The 15,669-nt window shown below is 33.7% G+C and overlaps 1 protein-coding gene across 1 annotated transcript; it reads right to left on the reverse strand.

The window, feature by feature from the left end:
* Nucleotides 1-5,046: 5,046 nt before the first annotated feature.
* Nucleotides 5,047-14,047, reverse strand: LOC107848202. The gene is made up of 2 exons (XM_016692909.2): nt 13,256-14,047; nt 5,047-5,674 (listed from the first exon to the last, which is right to left on the reverse strand). Exons 1-2 carry the CDS (start codon nt 13,825-13,827, stop codon nt 5,260-5,262), a joined length of 987 nt encoding a protein of 328 aa, XP_016548395.1. The 5' UTR covers nt 13,828-14,047; the 3' UTR covers nt 5,047-5,259.
* Nucleotides 14,048-15,669: the final 1,622 nt, after the last annotated feature.

Consider the following 15,669-nt stretch of genomic DNA (forward strand, 5'->3'; position numbering starts at 1 on the left):
TATGATTCTGGAAGAAGATATATCGTCAACCCCGAAAGTGGATCGTTCAACTATGGGAGGTTCCAAATAGATGAGATTCCTTGTCCTCACACTATTGCCGTCTTGATGACAAAGCATGTGAAAGAATTTAGGACATACTACTACGTTAATAAGTGTATTCAATGTATAACCAAAGTATAGTATCGTCTACATAATTTGCTATTGAAACTGGTATTTATATACATATTTGTTATGCATTTGTCCAACTACGAAATTTTGTTATGAAAATACATGTTCATTACCGAAAGTTCACATACAATTGAACTCACAAAATAATTGCTTGTAAAACTTATGTATATTATAATATTTAGTTATGTATATATGATTTGTGATTAAATTTATGATTTCTAATGTGTATTCTATATGAATTTGTCATTCATTCACGTATGTTACCATGTATTCATTAGCATACATTAATTCTGACAAAAATTAGTAGTTAACCTTCCTTATAATATATAATATATATGTATATTTATTCATAAATTTTATATATATGTAGATATATACATATGTTCAGTTTGTATTGTTGCTAATTAACGATGAAAGTAATTTTTATGTATATGTAAATTTATACACGCATACAAAATTATAAGCAGTGTATCCGAAGGTAAAAATATTACATATTATTAAGAACAAAAAAGTTAGTCTAATTAACCATCTCCAAGTGAATAAACGTGTTCATTATTTTATGTATCTGAATATATATACATCCTATAAAACACTAATATGTATGTATTATCTTCAAAATAAATTTATATACTAACTGTTATGCATTTGTCCAATTTAAAAAATTTGTTATGAACATACTTATTGTTAGACTACATCAGCTTGTAATACTTATGTATATTGTACTAGTAGCTTATTAATATAAGATTTGTGGTTGAATTTGTGGTCGTTGATGTGTATTCTATATGAATTTGTTATTCATTAACGTATGTACTTATGTGTTGATAAGCATACATTAATTACGGTAAACAAGAAATAGTTAACGTTCCTTAAAAAAATCTATGTATATGTAATCGTCTATTTTATGTATATATAAACATGTACGATAATACAAATGTGCACAATACACAATATAATGCAGAAAACAGATTAAACTATAATAAAAAAATATATGTCTAATGTGTTTCATAACAAACAACTAATATTAGTTTCAAATTTTAGGAAAAAATTCATTGAAATATAAAGTCTTCATCATAATGATCATAAATACTACTCAATGCTAACTATTTCAATTTCATCGGGTAGGGAGATATTGTTTTGTTCTTAGTCTTGGAGGGTCATCATTGTCACTGACATAACCTTTCTTCGCTTTCTAAAGACCGTAATTCCGAAGGAGTGTTGCGTAGCGCATACAATGATACTCTGCTTCAAAATCCACTGAAGATACATCCATTCCTTCACTTAGGTATTTTGCATACCCAACAACAAACACTCCACAGTCCCTGACATGCATACAAAGAACAACGTTAATTAATATAACACATCGTTAGTAATACTTGATAAAAAAATTAAAAGATTACTTACAAACTGTTACATTCTTATTGCGTAATGTTTTGTATATTATTAACACATACACAATAATATGATGTATATTAAATCGGGTATTTCATTACAAATCAAATAACATATCGAAACTTATGTATACATCTAACATATACATATGGAATTTACATTGCCTCAAATACACATAACAATACATAATCCAAACCCATTCATGTATATGTTCAATAACATATAAACAGTAATCTATGTTCATAACAACATAGAACAAAACTGGGCATTTCATTGCACATCAAATAACATATCAAAACTTATGTATATGTCTAACATATACATATGTAATGTGCATTGCCTCAAACACGCATAAAAAAAAACATAATCCAAAATCCATTTATGTATATGCTCAACAACATATAATCAGTAATGTATATTGTTAACACATACATAGATACTAATATATAAACATATAGGCATCACATATGTATATGAGCTATAGATATAACTATATTTCAAATTAAAAAAATAGCATGTATGTATATGCCTATCATATACAAATAAGTGTTATGTATATACAAAGAAATCTTCTAAAAGATAGATCAAATTGAAGAAAAATCTCAAAATCTACAGCAGAACTAACAACTAACTCCAAGTAATTAAAAGTTTGAAAACCTCACATTATCGAAAATAACATAAATACCTAGTACAAATTAACAATGAAATTCAAAATCGAAAAAACAAAAAAATCTTTGGTAGACATGACCGTGTAGTATCATCTTTTTTTGCTTTTCTTTACAATTATCCAATTTGTTTTTTCGACCTTCCATCAGCAACTTTCTTGAGGTTTTTCATCTTAATGGGGTCGTTACGATGTTTTGATCTGTATTCACTAAAATTAGGTTTCTCGTAATCAAATTCACCGGGAACGAACCCAACAACCCGATTTGTTGGTTCATTAGGCTCTAACTGAGTTAGTCCTAAACTAAAAGAAGGAGAATCATCCATTTACTAACTAATATATAGTTAATTTATAACATGGAAATAGTCAAATTTGAAAACCAAATTTGAAAATAAAAAAGTATAATCTAGAAATCGATTATATAATTTGTGAAAGTAGAAAACCAAAAACTTGCTCCATTACTATGAAAAAATCATACATACAACAACTTGTTCATTCGGAATCTTCAATTTTCGATTAAAACAAAAAAAATTCTTTTTACTAACCTCAGATCTTAAAATTTCAGAATGTTAAAAGGAGTTTTAGTTAAAATTGAATGCCAGAGAGTAGCAGAATTGGAGTCAAATTTAAAAATGGTAACCGCCCCTTAATTGTAGGCTTCTTCCAAGAAGAAAAAATATGAGTCAATTTTGGTAAAGCTAGGTATATATCTTTTTAGAGAGAGAATAAGAAAAAGTGAATTTTTTGTAATATGTTTTGAGAGTTAAGATTTTATGTAATAAATTATACTTAAATTGTGCTTATGTGGAATTTTTAGATGAAAAAATGGATGTTTGGCACGCCTTGTCATTTGGATTTTTGCCAGTTCATTGACAAAAATAACCATATTACAGTTATTTGCACGATTTAGCCTATTTGACAGGTTGAGTTAAAAAGAGTTACCAGGGCCATGCATGTTCATGGTTCAGTTTGAATTGATTTTTGACTAAAATCAAAACCAAACCATTTTAATTGGTTTTTAAATTTTTCAGTTTGATTTGATTTTTAACTAGCTGATAAATTGATAGTGGTAAAATTACGATAACATGAGATAATTATTTCAAATGAACATTCATAATCAACGATTTTCTTTACTATCTTAAGATGAATATATAAAATTCTTCTAGTATTTTTCAATACTATTCCGATGTTTTAACATGTATAAGTTGCATAGCTATATAGAGGTTACTCCACATCACATGTCTAACATCCACAAAATCAGGGGTAGACCTACACATCATTTTTGGATGCTCCGACACCCACTAAACTCGATACGGAATAGGTATAATTACAATAAAAATATACGAAAATAAGTATAAATTATATAAAAGCACCCACTAAACAAGAAGTTGATTAGGTGCACTGGCATGTTGAGGTAATTTTTTATTTTTTTCTGTAGTACACACCCACACTCCTTAAATCCCAGGTCCGTCACTGCACAAAACTAAGATACAACTTTAAATAGAATGGTTAACTCTACAAAAATCAAATGGGCAAGGCATTGAAGAGCAGATGGATGTCTCGGCAAAGAAAATTAAAAAGCGACAATATAGCACACCCCATTAGATAAAAGAATGTTGGATTTCGGAATATTTTTAAAAATGGAACTATAACAGTGTTGTAATACATGTGAAAGTAGAGTAAGATCAAATTAATGATCAAAAGACATAAAATATTCGTAGTTATTTATGAAAAGCTAATATCATATATTCAAATAATTATAAAACTTATGTAAGTGTATAATTTATCGATTCAGTTTGATTACTTATTCAATTATTTTTTAATAAAATTAACACCGAACCAAATATCATCCGCTTTTAAAATTTAAAATCAAACCAAACCAAACCAAACCAAACCAAATGTTGGTTTGTTTAATCGGTTTGGTTGCCTTTTTAGTCAAACCATGAACACAAGTACAAGGGTAACCAAGCACATTAGCACAGCTCTCCTCCGTTTCAGATCCTAAACCTTTTTTCTTTGGATTCAAATGGTGGTGGTGAGTAAAATAACTTCTTGAAGTGTGTATGGGTGCTATAAATTGCCGTGGGATGATGGAACTATGGTGGTGTTTGAATGGAGGATGACGGTTTACTGAGTTGAGAATGCCAGGAGGTGTCTATCTATGTACATAAACTGCGGTGGTGTTTGAGGAGGATGAGTGTAGTAGGTTGAGAATGGTGATAACGGTAGGAGGCGTATATCCATGAATACACAAATATCTGCGTACATGTGTGCATACCATATACTTAAGACGTTTCATCTTTCCCAAATTTTGTTTACATGCGCATCCAGGTATGACTCTGGAAAAGAGAAAATGGTGGCGCAGTGTCGAACAAAGAATTGAGCACATTCATAGCTGTTACTATGGGTCCTGCAACACAAGGAGATTTTACTCTAAAAAATCTTTGTGAAGCTACATGAAACCGGCCAAAATATTTGTACCCTATCAAAGTAAGAAACCATGGCATATATGTTTTAAATAGATGTCATTATTTCATCAGTATGCTGTGATGTAAAATTTTATGATCTGGATAATCCTCAAAACAAACTCTATGCTTGTTCAATAATTTTGCAATCCCACATAATGCATACTTATAAATTTTGTCTCTCTTGGAAGGCGGAAGATCTTCTAAAATGATCCAACTAAACCATACCAGTGGCAAGGAAAACCAATGAAGTACCAGTTGGTTACATAGTTTTAGAATTTTGTTGATCCGAAGTACTCCATCACTATCATTGCATATAAGAATACAGAAAGTAAAGGCGAAAAGGCATAACTAGAAGAATTGTGCGAGACAAGTGAATTCACCTGGTTGATGCATTCTAGATTGAAGAGACGATGTGATGGATCCCAATACAAATAATAGCAATACGCGAAGAAAAAATTGTAATACTGATGAATTTGAGAAAGAAAAAGGACTTCTCTTTCTATTCTCCGTTTCTGTATTATCCATAATGCGTTAATACTGATCACCTCAAAACTTCTACAGGATTTGATATCAGCTTGATGAGCTCAGAGAACTTTTAAGACTTCGAAGGATACTCCACATGAATGTTGAAATAACAAAAAGTATTATGCCGGTTATAATGGCATATTTCAGTCCAAGATTCACCAGCAAGTTCACTAGTAGGCCAGCAAAGACAACGCCAACAAAGTTTGCTGAAACAGCAGACCAGAAAGGCATATCTAGCACAGAAGCTATGATAGCACCTGTCCAAGCTCCGGTTCCGGGGAATGGAACTGCCACGAAGAGCATTAAACCAAGCCATTGAAATTCTTTCACTGGACCTGCCTTGTCTTTGGCCCTCTCGAACAACATATCCAAAAGCTTTGATGCTGACTTGTTCGTTCCAGCAAGGAAGATTGCTAATTTCTTTAAGTAGAGCACAATGAAGGGGACAGGAACCATGTTCCTGCAGATGAAGCACCGGTTCTTGATTGTTAGCAAACAGAAAATGAGCCGCAATCCAAAAGCTACCTTTTCAACTCATGTAAAATTAACATGGTCACTATAGCTTCCAAAGTCTAATTAACCTAAATAAATCGCTATTGAGATTGTTTGATAGTTACTTATACTTTGTTAGATATGCATTGCATGTTGTATTGCACGCATTAGTTCTAGGCATAGGTCAAGTAAAAGATTTGAACTGTATCTCACAATATAAATAGATTCGTGTTGTATTTATTAAGTCATTAGTGATCTTTTATTTTCATAATTCTCAGACATCACTTTCAAAAATTATGCTCCCACAAATGCAGCATCAGCTTGATTATCAACTGAAAATAGTCAAAATCGGTTTCAATTGTCAACTGCCCCAATCGAAAACAGTTGACTAACAATTCTGAAAGATCCGGAAGTTACATCCTTTTTCATGAATTAGCTACTTGTCGAAACACTACCATTCACTCGCAAATAAGAAGTAACACAGACCCTATAGCTTCTGCAGTCTAAAATACTGAAAAACGATCATATATAGACATCATTTTCACAGTAATTGATACTCCAACTACCAGTATTAACAACTGGATGCTTGTTTACCAGTAGCTAACATTCAAGTTGCAGCACAATTGCAAGCAACATTAGTAAAACTGCAGTACAGAGAGCAAAATTACTTTTAAGGATGACATTCAATTCAACAAGAACAAAAAATACCTAGTGTAGTCCCAGGAAGTGGGATCTAGGGAGGATAGAGTAGAGTGTACACATACCTTAACTCTACCTCAGAAGTAGAGACGTCGTTTCCAATGGACCCTCCGCTCGAAACAGACATTCAATTCAACAACTACTATGTACCAAGTGTACACTCTCACAAAGTGGGGCCTGGGAAGGATAGAGCGTACGCAGACCTTACGTCTATCTCAAAACTAACGAAATATTTCCGATAGACCCTTAACTCGAAACAGACATTCAATTCTACAACAACAACACTCCCAGTGTACTCCCTTCAAAGTGGTGTTTGTGGAAGGTATAGTCCACGCTCCTTACCTCTACCTCAAAGGTAGAGAGACTATTTCAAATAGAACCTTGGCTCAAAACAAACATTCAATTCAACAACAACAACATACCAATGTACTTCCATAAAGATCCGGATCTGGGAAGAGCAGGTTATAACCTTATCTCTACCACCAAGGTAGAGAGGCTATTTCAAATAGAACCTCGGCTCAAAACAAACATTCAATTCAACAACATACCCAATGTACTTCCATAAAGTAGGGTAGATTATAACCGTATCACTACCTCGAGAGCTGGCGACCGAAATATGCCGCCACTTTAAAAGAACGACACAACAATACCATGAATATAAAAAGTGACCAAAATAAGCTTAGTGCACTACATCCATTTTTTGTAATGACACAACGCTAACGACTTTAAAGTTGTAGAAAAGTGGATAAGTGCACTATCCATTTCTTTCCATATGGTGAACTATCAAAATTTTTTTCATATAGTGCACTGTATGAAAAAATCTACCTCTTTAGAGGTAGTGGCATGGACTGAGTACACCCTACCCTCCCCAGACCCCACTTTGTGGGAATATGCTAGGTTTGTTGTTGTTGCACTATATGAAAAAATATATATAGTGTACAAAATAAATGTACTATATAAAGTGCACTATACCCTTTGAACCTAACCTCAAATCTGCAGATCTTCATCTTCTCCTCCTCCCCCCCCCCCCCCCACCCCCCCCCCCCCCCCCCCCCCAAAAAAAAAAAAAAAGTCTCTCTAAAAATTCCAAATCCAATGGTCTCCCCTACCCCTCCCCAAATAATCACATGTTTTTCAAGGAAAAAAACATGTTGGAGGTGCATTCAACGCGCAGGTGACAATTGTATTGTTCAATTTCGCTCTGAAAAACGTCAATTTAAGTATCTTTTAGTACATTTTGATAATCTCCTCTTTCAATGTAGCATGTCCATTTGAAATTAATTCAACATAATCCTAGTTGTGTCCCCTACGAAGATTTATTTTGTTGGTGTCATGATAAGAACTAGACATATTTGTTGAAAAAAATATTTTGCCAAGAATATTGTGCTAAAAGAAACATGGTTCCCAAACAAGCTCCTCTATTCATCTTCCAAAGAGGGATATGACCAGGAAACTCGATGGTGTATGCTCCCATGGACCTACAAAAACAAGGATTTATTCGAGAAGCGCGCCTTAAGATCTAATTGACACAACAAATTACTTTACAGTATACTAAGTTGTGAAATAAGTGGAGAATGTAACTCTTAAGTTTGACTAGAAGGCCAATATTTGCTCCATTTTGTATTTGAAGACAATTCAGCCAAGCAGAATTAGAGGAAGATGACAAGCACGACCTATTTTCCAATAGTAATTTGCTTTAACCCAAAGTCAAAAGACAACTTATCTAACAACATACCTAGTGTAGTCCCACACAGTGGAGCCTGACATTACCATTTATATATAAATTTTCCACCTATCAAACCATTTAATATGCAATATATGATACAAAAAATCTTTTCCTATGACATTACATTTGAATATTATTTAGTGTGCAACTAAAATGTTTTGCTTTACAAGGCTTGTGTGTTCTGAATTTGCTATTTTATAAGGCTTCTGGTTGATCAATCCTTTGAAGGATGTTAGAAGGTCAAGGCAGACTTCTACTTGTTTTCCTTGCAAAGTGTTCTTAACTACCTTAGTTAAAGTAAAAAGAAGAAAATGCAGCATGTTTTAGCTGTCATTCGTACAGAGTGAATAAACGTCGTTAGGCTTAATAAATTCGCACCACCAGTTTGATTTTCGTATGTGCAGCTTTTGCCTTTTGTTTCTATTGACTGCTAAAGCAAGCATACATGACCGATGCTACTTCATGACTTCCGTAACGATGATAGGATCAAAGTTTCTTGAAAGAGGTAACCTTTCCTTGGAAGGTGTTAGTAATTAACCACAAAAGCATGGTGTGTTCACTTCCTACGCACTTCTTGATCTTATCTCCTCCTACTTTTTTTTTCTCCTTTGTGGAAGAGGATATAAAGTTTTCCCTATCTAGTCTAGAGTTCCCAATATCGGTGATTAAGAACACACTTTAAAGAAAAATGACACAACAATATTCACATATTGCATTTTATAAGCAAAGATTTTCTTGTATGGAACTGACAGGTGTTTCCAATTCAGTGTCAAATGACAGTTCAAATATGAAAAATTTTAGCTGTTCTTTTATGGAACTGATAGGCAATTAATTAATTGGCTCATTGCTTTCCTATATGCATTTGAACAAATTCCCTACCAATATTTTGATGTTTTGTTAAAATTAGTTTTTTTAAATATGGAAGACCTATAACTTATTAGTCATTGTGGCAGAGGTGTATCGGGCCATTGGTTAAATATACTATTTGTGACTTGATTTCTTGCAGAGATAAATAAGAAAAGAACACCGGATATATCTTGTTTTCAACAGCTAACATAACACAATTGTCTTTTTATATGATGAAGGCCGGAAAATATATATCCGTATAGATTGTTGGTTGATATAATACTACAATAGTACATTTTAGAGTATTGACTTTTGCTGTAACCAAATTCAGGAAAATGTTTAGCCATCAGTTCATACTAAGAAAATGTAAAAACATGAAATATGCATTGATGGTATAATTAGGATATTTGATCATGGATGTTTAGGGAGTTTCTCCTGAAAAGTTTTGATCAACTAAAAAATGAAAGATTGACGTTTAGTCTCTAAAATGTACTGTAAGTTATTAGATGAATAACATTACTTAAGTGATCAAGACAAAATGGTCATTTTGATTTTGTAAGGACATATTTGTAATTCAACTTTCAACTATGGAACTTCCCACTTTTAGTATAATATGATATCACGTTGGATAGATTTTTGGGATTTCTGAAGCTTATTGTTAACTAATAATAAAATAAGTTAACTTATACAAAAATCTTAATGAAACCTTCTAAACAGAAAAGATATTTATTTTGGAATGAAATAATTTCAAGTGAGCAAAATAGAAATATTTAAGATTCTCATTGTCAACCATCTAGTTTGGATTAGATCTTAGTAGCATATTTTCTTGTCTATCCATATGCACCTAAAAAATATGAATCAAACATTGAGAAACAACCAGTGGTAATGAAATAATTATATAGTATAATGACATGTTTTACGACCTTTATCCTAATGAAATTTGGTGTATAGTTCTATATTATGCAACATACCTTGCATCCTGGGCCCTTTAATAAGTCATTACTTACATTACAGGCGACTCACAAGTCGCAACGTTTGTGGACTGGGGATCTTGATAGTAATGACATTGTGTTTCAGAAAATAGTCGATGCAGCATGGACGATTCTTGATAAACCCCCCTCCCCATGAGCGCATCATAGAGTATGTATCTAGTGAGGGGTTATGGGACGTTGTCAGGGTGGGTAGGATACAATGTGACCATAAGCTCGTCACGACCATGATCGAGAGGTGGAGGCCAGAGCCGCACACTTTCCACCTACCCTTGGAAAATGTCACTTTGACCCTGCAAGATATCCAAATTTTGTTTGGACTACGTGTTAAGGGCCATGCCGTGGTATATCGAGATCTACCGCACCGTAATTTGGATTGGACTAGGTTGCTAGAAGATCACACTAGCTTTACTCCAGCACCGAGGAATTTTTTGGATACTAGCCGTCTTAAGATAGGTGTATTAGTCGAGTATATTCAGCAACAACTAGATCAACATCCCATTACAGATGATAGGGTTTGGAGGATCGCTCGACTGTACATGTTGTTGATTTTAGGAGCGATCTTATTTTCGAACACATTTGGGCATCTCTTGAGTCTGTAGTTCTTGTACTTTCTTATTGATCTCGACCAGGAAGGGACCTACAGATGGGGTAACGCTATTCTAGCCTATCTTTATTGGTCTTAAATACCCGACAAAAAGACCAATAAAGATAGGTGGAAAGTGTGAAGTGGTGGAAATTTCATTAGGACGAAGGTCGTAAAACATGTCTTTATACTATATAATTATTTCATTACCACAACTAGGTATGAAGTGGTGGCCTTTACTATCTCTTGGTTGGGTATCTAAGACCAGTAAAGATTGGTTAGAATAGTGCTGCCCCAGCTGTAGGTCCATGTCTGATTGAGATCAATAAGAAAGTACAAGAACCACAGACTCAAGAGGTGCCCAACTATGTTAGGGAATAGGATTGCTCCTAGAATCAACATGTATAGTCGAGCGATCATCCGAACCATGTCATCAGGAGTGTCATCTATAATGGAATGTTAAATTTAGTTGTTGCTGAATATACTCGACTAATACACCTATGTTAAGATCGCTAGTACCCGAAAAATTTCCCGATACGATACTGGAGTGAAGTCAGTGTGATCTTCTAGTAACCTAGCTCAATCCGAATTACGATGCACTAAATATCAATATACCACAACATGTCACTCACCACGTAGTTCAAACAAATTCTGGATATCCTGCAGGGTCAAAATGACCTCTCCAAATGACCTCTCCAAAGGGTAGGTGGAAAGTGAAAGTCTCTGGCCTCCACCTCTCAATCAATGTTGTGATGAGCTTATGGTCAAGATGTATCCTACCCACCCTGACAACGTCCCATAACCCCGCACTAGATATATACTCATGATGAACTCATGGGGGAGGGGGGGGTCTACCAAAAATCGTCCATGCCACTTCGACTATTTTTGGAAACACCATGTCATTACTATCAAGATCCCCAGTCCACAAACGTTGCGACCTGTGTATCGCCTGTAATGTAAGTAATGACCCATTAAAGGGCCCAAGATGCAAGATCTGTTGTATAATATAGACCTATACACCAAAGTTCATTAGGACGAAGGTCGTAAAACATGTCTTTATACTGTACAATTATTTCATCACCACTGGTTGTTCCTCAATGTTTGATTCATACTTTTAAGATGCGTGTGGATAGAAAATAAATATGCTACTAAGACTTAACCCCAAACTAGATGGGTGACAATGAGAATATTAAATATCTCTATTTTGCTATTTGAAACTATTTCATTCCAAAATAAATATCTTTTCTATTTAGAAGGTTTCATTAAGATTTTTTATAAGACAAACAACTTCTATTATTCGTTAACAACAAGCTTCAGAAAACCCAAAAATTTATCCAACATGCAAAACAACATGATACCATATTATGCTAAAAGTGAAAAGTTCCATAGTTGAAAGTTGGATTACGAATGTCCCTACAAAATAAAAAATGACCATTTTGTCTTGATCACTTAATTTATGTTATTCGTCTAATAATTTACGTTACATTTTAGAGACTAAACGTCGGTCTTTCATTTTTCAGTTGATCAAGACTTTTCATCGCAAAGTCTCTAAACATCCATGATCAAATATCCTACTTAACCATCAGTTGGCACATTTCATGCCTTTACATTTCCTTAGCATGAAGTGGTGGCTAAACATTTTCCTGAATTTGGTTACTGCAAAAGTCATATGCTAAAGTGTACTATTGTAGTATTATATCAACTAACAATCAATACGGATATATATTTTCTAGCCTTCACCAGCTTCACCATATATAAAACCAAAAGACAATTGTTTTATGTTAGCAGTTGAAACTTGAAAATATTCTTTACCAAGATATATCTGATGTTTTTTCTCATTTATCTATATAAGTGAAATTGTTGGCATTCTCATTGAACAAATCAAGTTACATATAGTATATTAGTGATAATTTATGTTACCCAAATGGTCTATACACCTCTTCCACAGTGCCTAATAAGTTATAGGCATTCCATATTTAAAAAACTAATTTTAACAGACATCGAAATATTGGTAGGAAATTTTTTCAAAGTAAATCTCAGTAGGAGACACAACTAGGATTATGTTGAATTAATTTCAAATCGACATTATCAAAATGTAAAAAAAGATAAAAAATAACTAAATTGGCATTTTCTTTTGAGCGAAATTGAACAATACAATAGTCACCTACGCGTTGAATGCACCTCCAATACGTCTTTTTCTCGAAAAAAATGTGTGATTATTAGGGGTGGGGGACCATTGGATTTGAATTTTCTAGAGAGAAGGTGTGTGTGTGGGGGGGGGGGGGGGGCTGGGGGGGGGGGGGGGGGGGAAGGGGGGGGGGGGGGGGGGGGACTCGATGGTGGAGAGAAGATAAAGATCTGAGGATTCAGGTTCAGGTTAAAAGGATATAATGCACTATATGTACATTTTTATATCCATAGCATAGTTGTGTCATCTTTTTTAAAGACAACATATTTCGGTCGCCAGCTCCTACCCCGAAGGTAGAGAGACTATTTCTTATAGACCCGTCAAACAAACATTCAATTCAACAACAACACACACATGTACTCCCACAAGATGATCTGTGGAGGTTAGATTGTAAGCAGACCTTACCCCTACCTTTGGCTCAAAACAGACATTCAATTCAAGGACTTAAAACCAGGACAATGTAGCAAATGCACAATCTTTCATCCAAATTACTGAATTGTGAAACTGGAACTTACCCAAGAATAGAGAACACTGTCAATACAACAGGCTTAAGTTGCAACCAATAACCAACAGGAATAGCCCCACGAAGCTCAATAACAGGAAGTGTAGCCAAAGCAAACACAACAGCTTCATCAGGCCAACCCAAACCCCTCAAAGAATTAGCAACTTTCACACCAAAACCCGAAGCCCTAATAGAATCAGCAGCAGCAGCTGCTTTAGCATCACTAGAAAGTGCAAACAAACCAACAGATACAGAAGCCCATAATAACACCCAAAACAGGAATTTCAATGGCTTTTCCTCAGTAGTAATCAATAAAACCCCTTCTTCCTCTTCAGTTACTTCAAGAAAACTGTCAGAACACGATCTTGATACACTTTGAACACGACCCACATGGTTTAAAGGGCAGCCCGGTGCACCAAGACGCCCACTATATGCAGGGTATGGCGAAAAAGATTGAGTCTTTAAATTAATTTTTGTGTTTTGGTTCAACAAAGAGTGAATCCTGGGGAATGAGAAAGATGGGTGAGGCTGCTTTTTATAGGATGAAGTTAATAGCTGTGGAGAGTGGGATAAAGAAGTAGCCATTTTGGTGGTGGTGGGGTGGAAATGCAAGAGGTTCAGTTCAGTTCATTTTGCTGAGTTTATTATTAGAGCTTTATTTTCATGGTGAAGGATGAAGAGAAGGTAGGAGGATTGACGACATGTCAGTCGATAGGATTTTGGAGATTTTAGTGGGATGGCCGGATAAAGCATTGGAAACACCATTAGGGAGGACTAAACAAGGTTGTAAAGGTTTTTTTTTTTCCTTTTTGGTTAGTCATTAAATTATTCCAGTTATAATTTTAGAAATTACTATTTTTTGACTAATTTATCTATATCTATATATATTTATCTATCTATTTATATCTATACTATATTAAAAGTGTGAATGATCTTAGAAATATTGTTTGAAATTCTATTTTACACAAAATTATTTTTTTCACCATTTTTCTAATATTAAAGAGTTGAAAATTAATTAAATATTTATAGTAGAATATTTTTTTATTAAAAGTCATCAAAATTAATAACAACTAATAACTTTTTCATTTATTTAAGAAATTTAAATCAACTAAAATTGATTTTAAGAAGATTTAAAAAATCTAGAAATAAATATAAAAGCATTAGAATAAGAAAAATATAAGATGTACTAAATTTGTAAAGGTTTTAAGCAAGTAATCAAAGATTTTCTAAATATTTAACTTTAAAGTAAGAAAAAAAATTAATATAAAAATAATAATCTTACTACAATTATGGTTCAAATCGTTGTATCTCTCTTAGCCACTAGTAGCAAGGAAAGGAGGTACTGCATGATCAATGCAAAAGTAATGATCCATTAACCACTTGAAACTTTTGATGATAAAATATATATACTTATAATAAAATATATGTTATGTTTACATTATTATATTAAAGTGTGAAGGATCTTTGAGAAGTGATTTGAATTTTTTGCACTTTATTAAAAATCTTCGCAATAGACAAAATCATCTAATTTTAAATCAAAGATTGCAGGTGTTAGACACTTGCGGTTAAACTAGTACTATAGTAAAAGTGTGAAGTACCTTAAAAATATGATTTCAACTTTTTACCATTCATTAAAAGACTTCGCAATAGATAAAATTGTCTTTTTACTTATTTTTTTCAATTATTGATTAGTTATTAAAAGATTAAATAGTCCTAAAATATATGGCAAAAGTAAAATCTATGGTAAATTGGTGTTGGTAGGTTTTCTTTTTTTGTATTAGAAAATGAATTATTAAGAAGTCCTAAAATATATGGTAAGAAGGTAACATTATTTGAACTATACAAGAAATCATAATATTTAGTATTTAAAAATTTGAAGTTTTGTTTTTGGTAGGAAAAAATTGAAGTTGATAAAACTTGATATTCGAAAAACTTTATGTTCACGTTGGTTTGTGATTGATTGGTTTGGTGTTTTACTTTCGTAACTTTTGACAAAACATCTGTACAATTCTACATGTACTTCAACATAAATTTTGCACAAGTATTTTTAAGTGTGCTGTTAAAGAAAAAAGTGGAAGTGTGGAGGCGAACTCTTGAGTCTAAAGGGTTCAGGGTGAGCAGAAGCAAGACAGAGTATGTGGAATGCAAGTTTAATGACGTGAGGCGGGAGAATGAGGTAGTAGTGAAGCTGGAAGCTCAGGAGGTATGTAAGAGGGACAAGTTCAAGTATCTTGGGTCCGTGATCCAGAGTAACGGTGAGATTGACGAGGATGTCTCGCACCGTATTGGGGCGGGATGGATGAAGTGGAAACTCGCGTCGGGGGTGCTGTGTGATAAGAAGGTGCCGCCCAAGCTTAAAGGCAAATTCTACAGGGTGGTAGTCCGTCCGGCCTTGTTGTATGGAGCGGAGTGTTGGCCAGTTAAGAA

The sequence above is a fragment of the Capsicum annuum genome, chromosome 11, assembly GCF_002878395.1.
Source record: "Capsicum annuum cultivar UCD-10X-F1 chromosome 11, UCD10Xv1.1, whole genome shotgun sequence".
In the NCBI taxonomy this organism is placed as follows: Eukaryota; Viridiplantae; Streptophyta; class Magnoliopsida; order Solanales; family Solanaceae; genus Capsicum; species Capsicum annuum.

Excerpts from the sequence above, each read along its gene's own strand:
- LOC107848202 (XM_016692909.2), bottom strand. The coding sequence starts at position 13,827 with ATGGCTACTTCTTTATCCCACTCTCCACAGCTATTAACTTCATCCTAT. Across the intron at positions 5,675-13,255 it reads ACAGTGTTCTCTATTCTTGG|GAACATGGTTCCTGTCCCCT; the intron begins GTAAGTTCCAGT and ends CTTCATCTGCAG.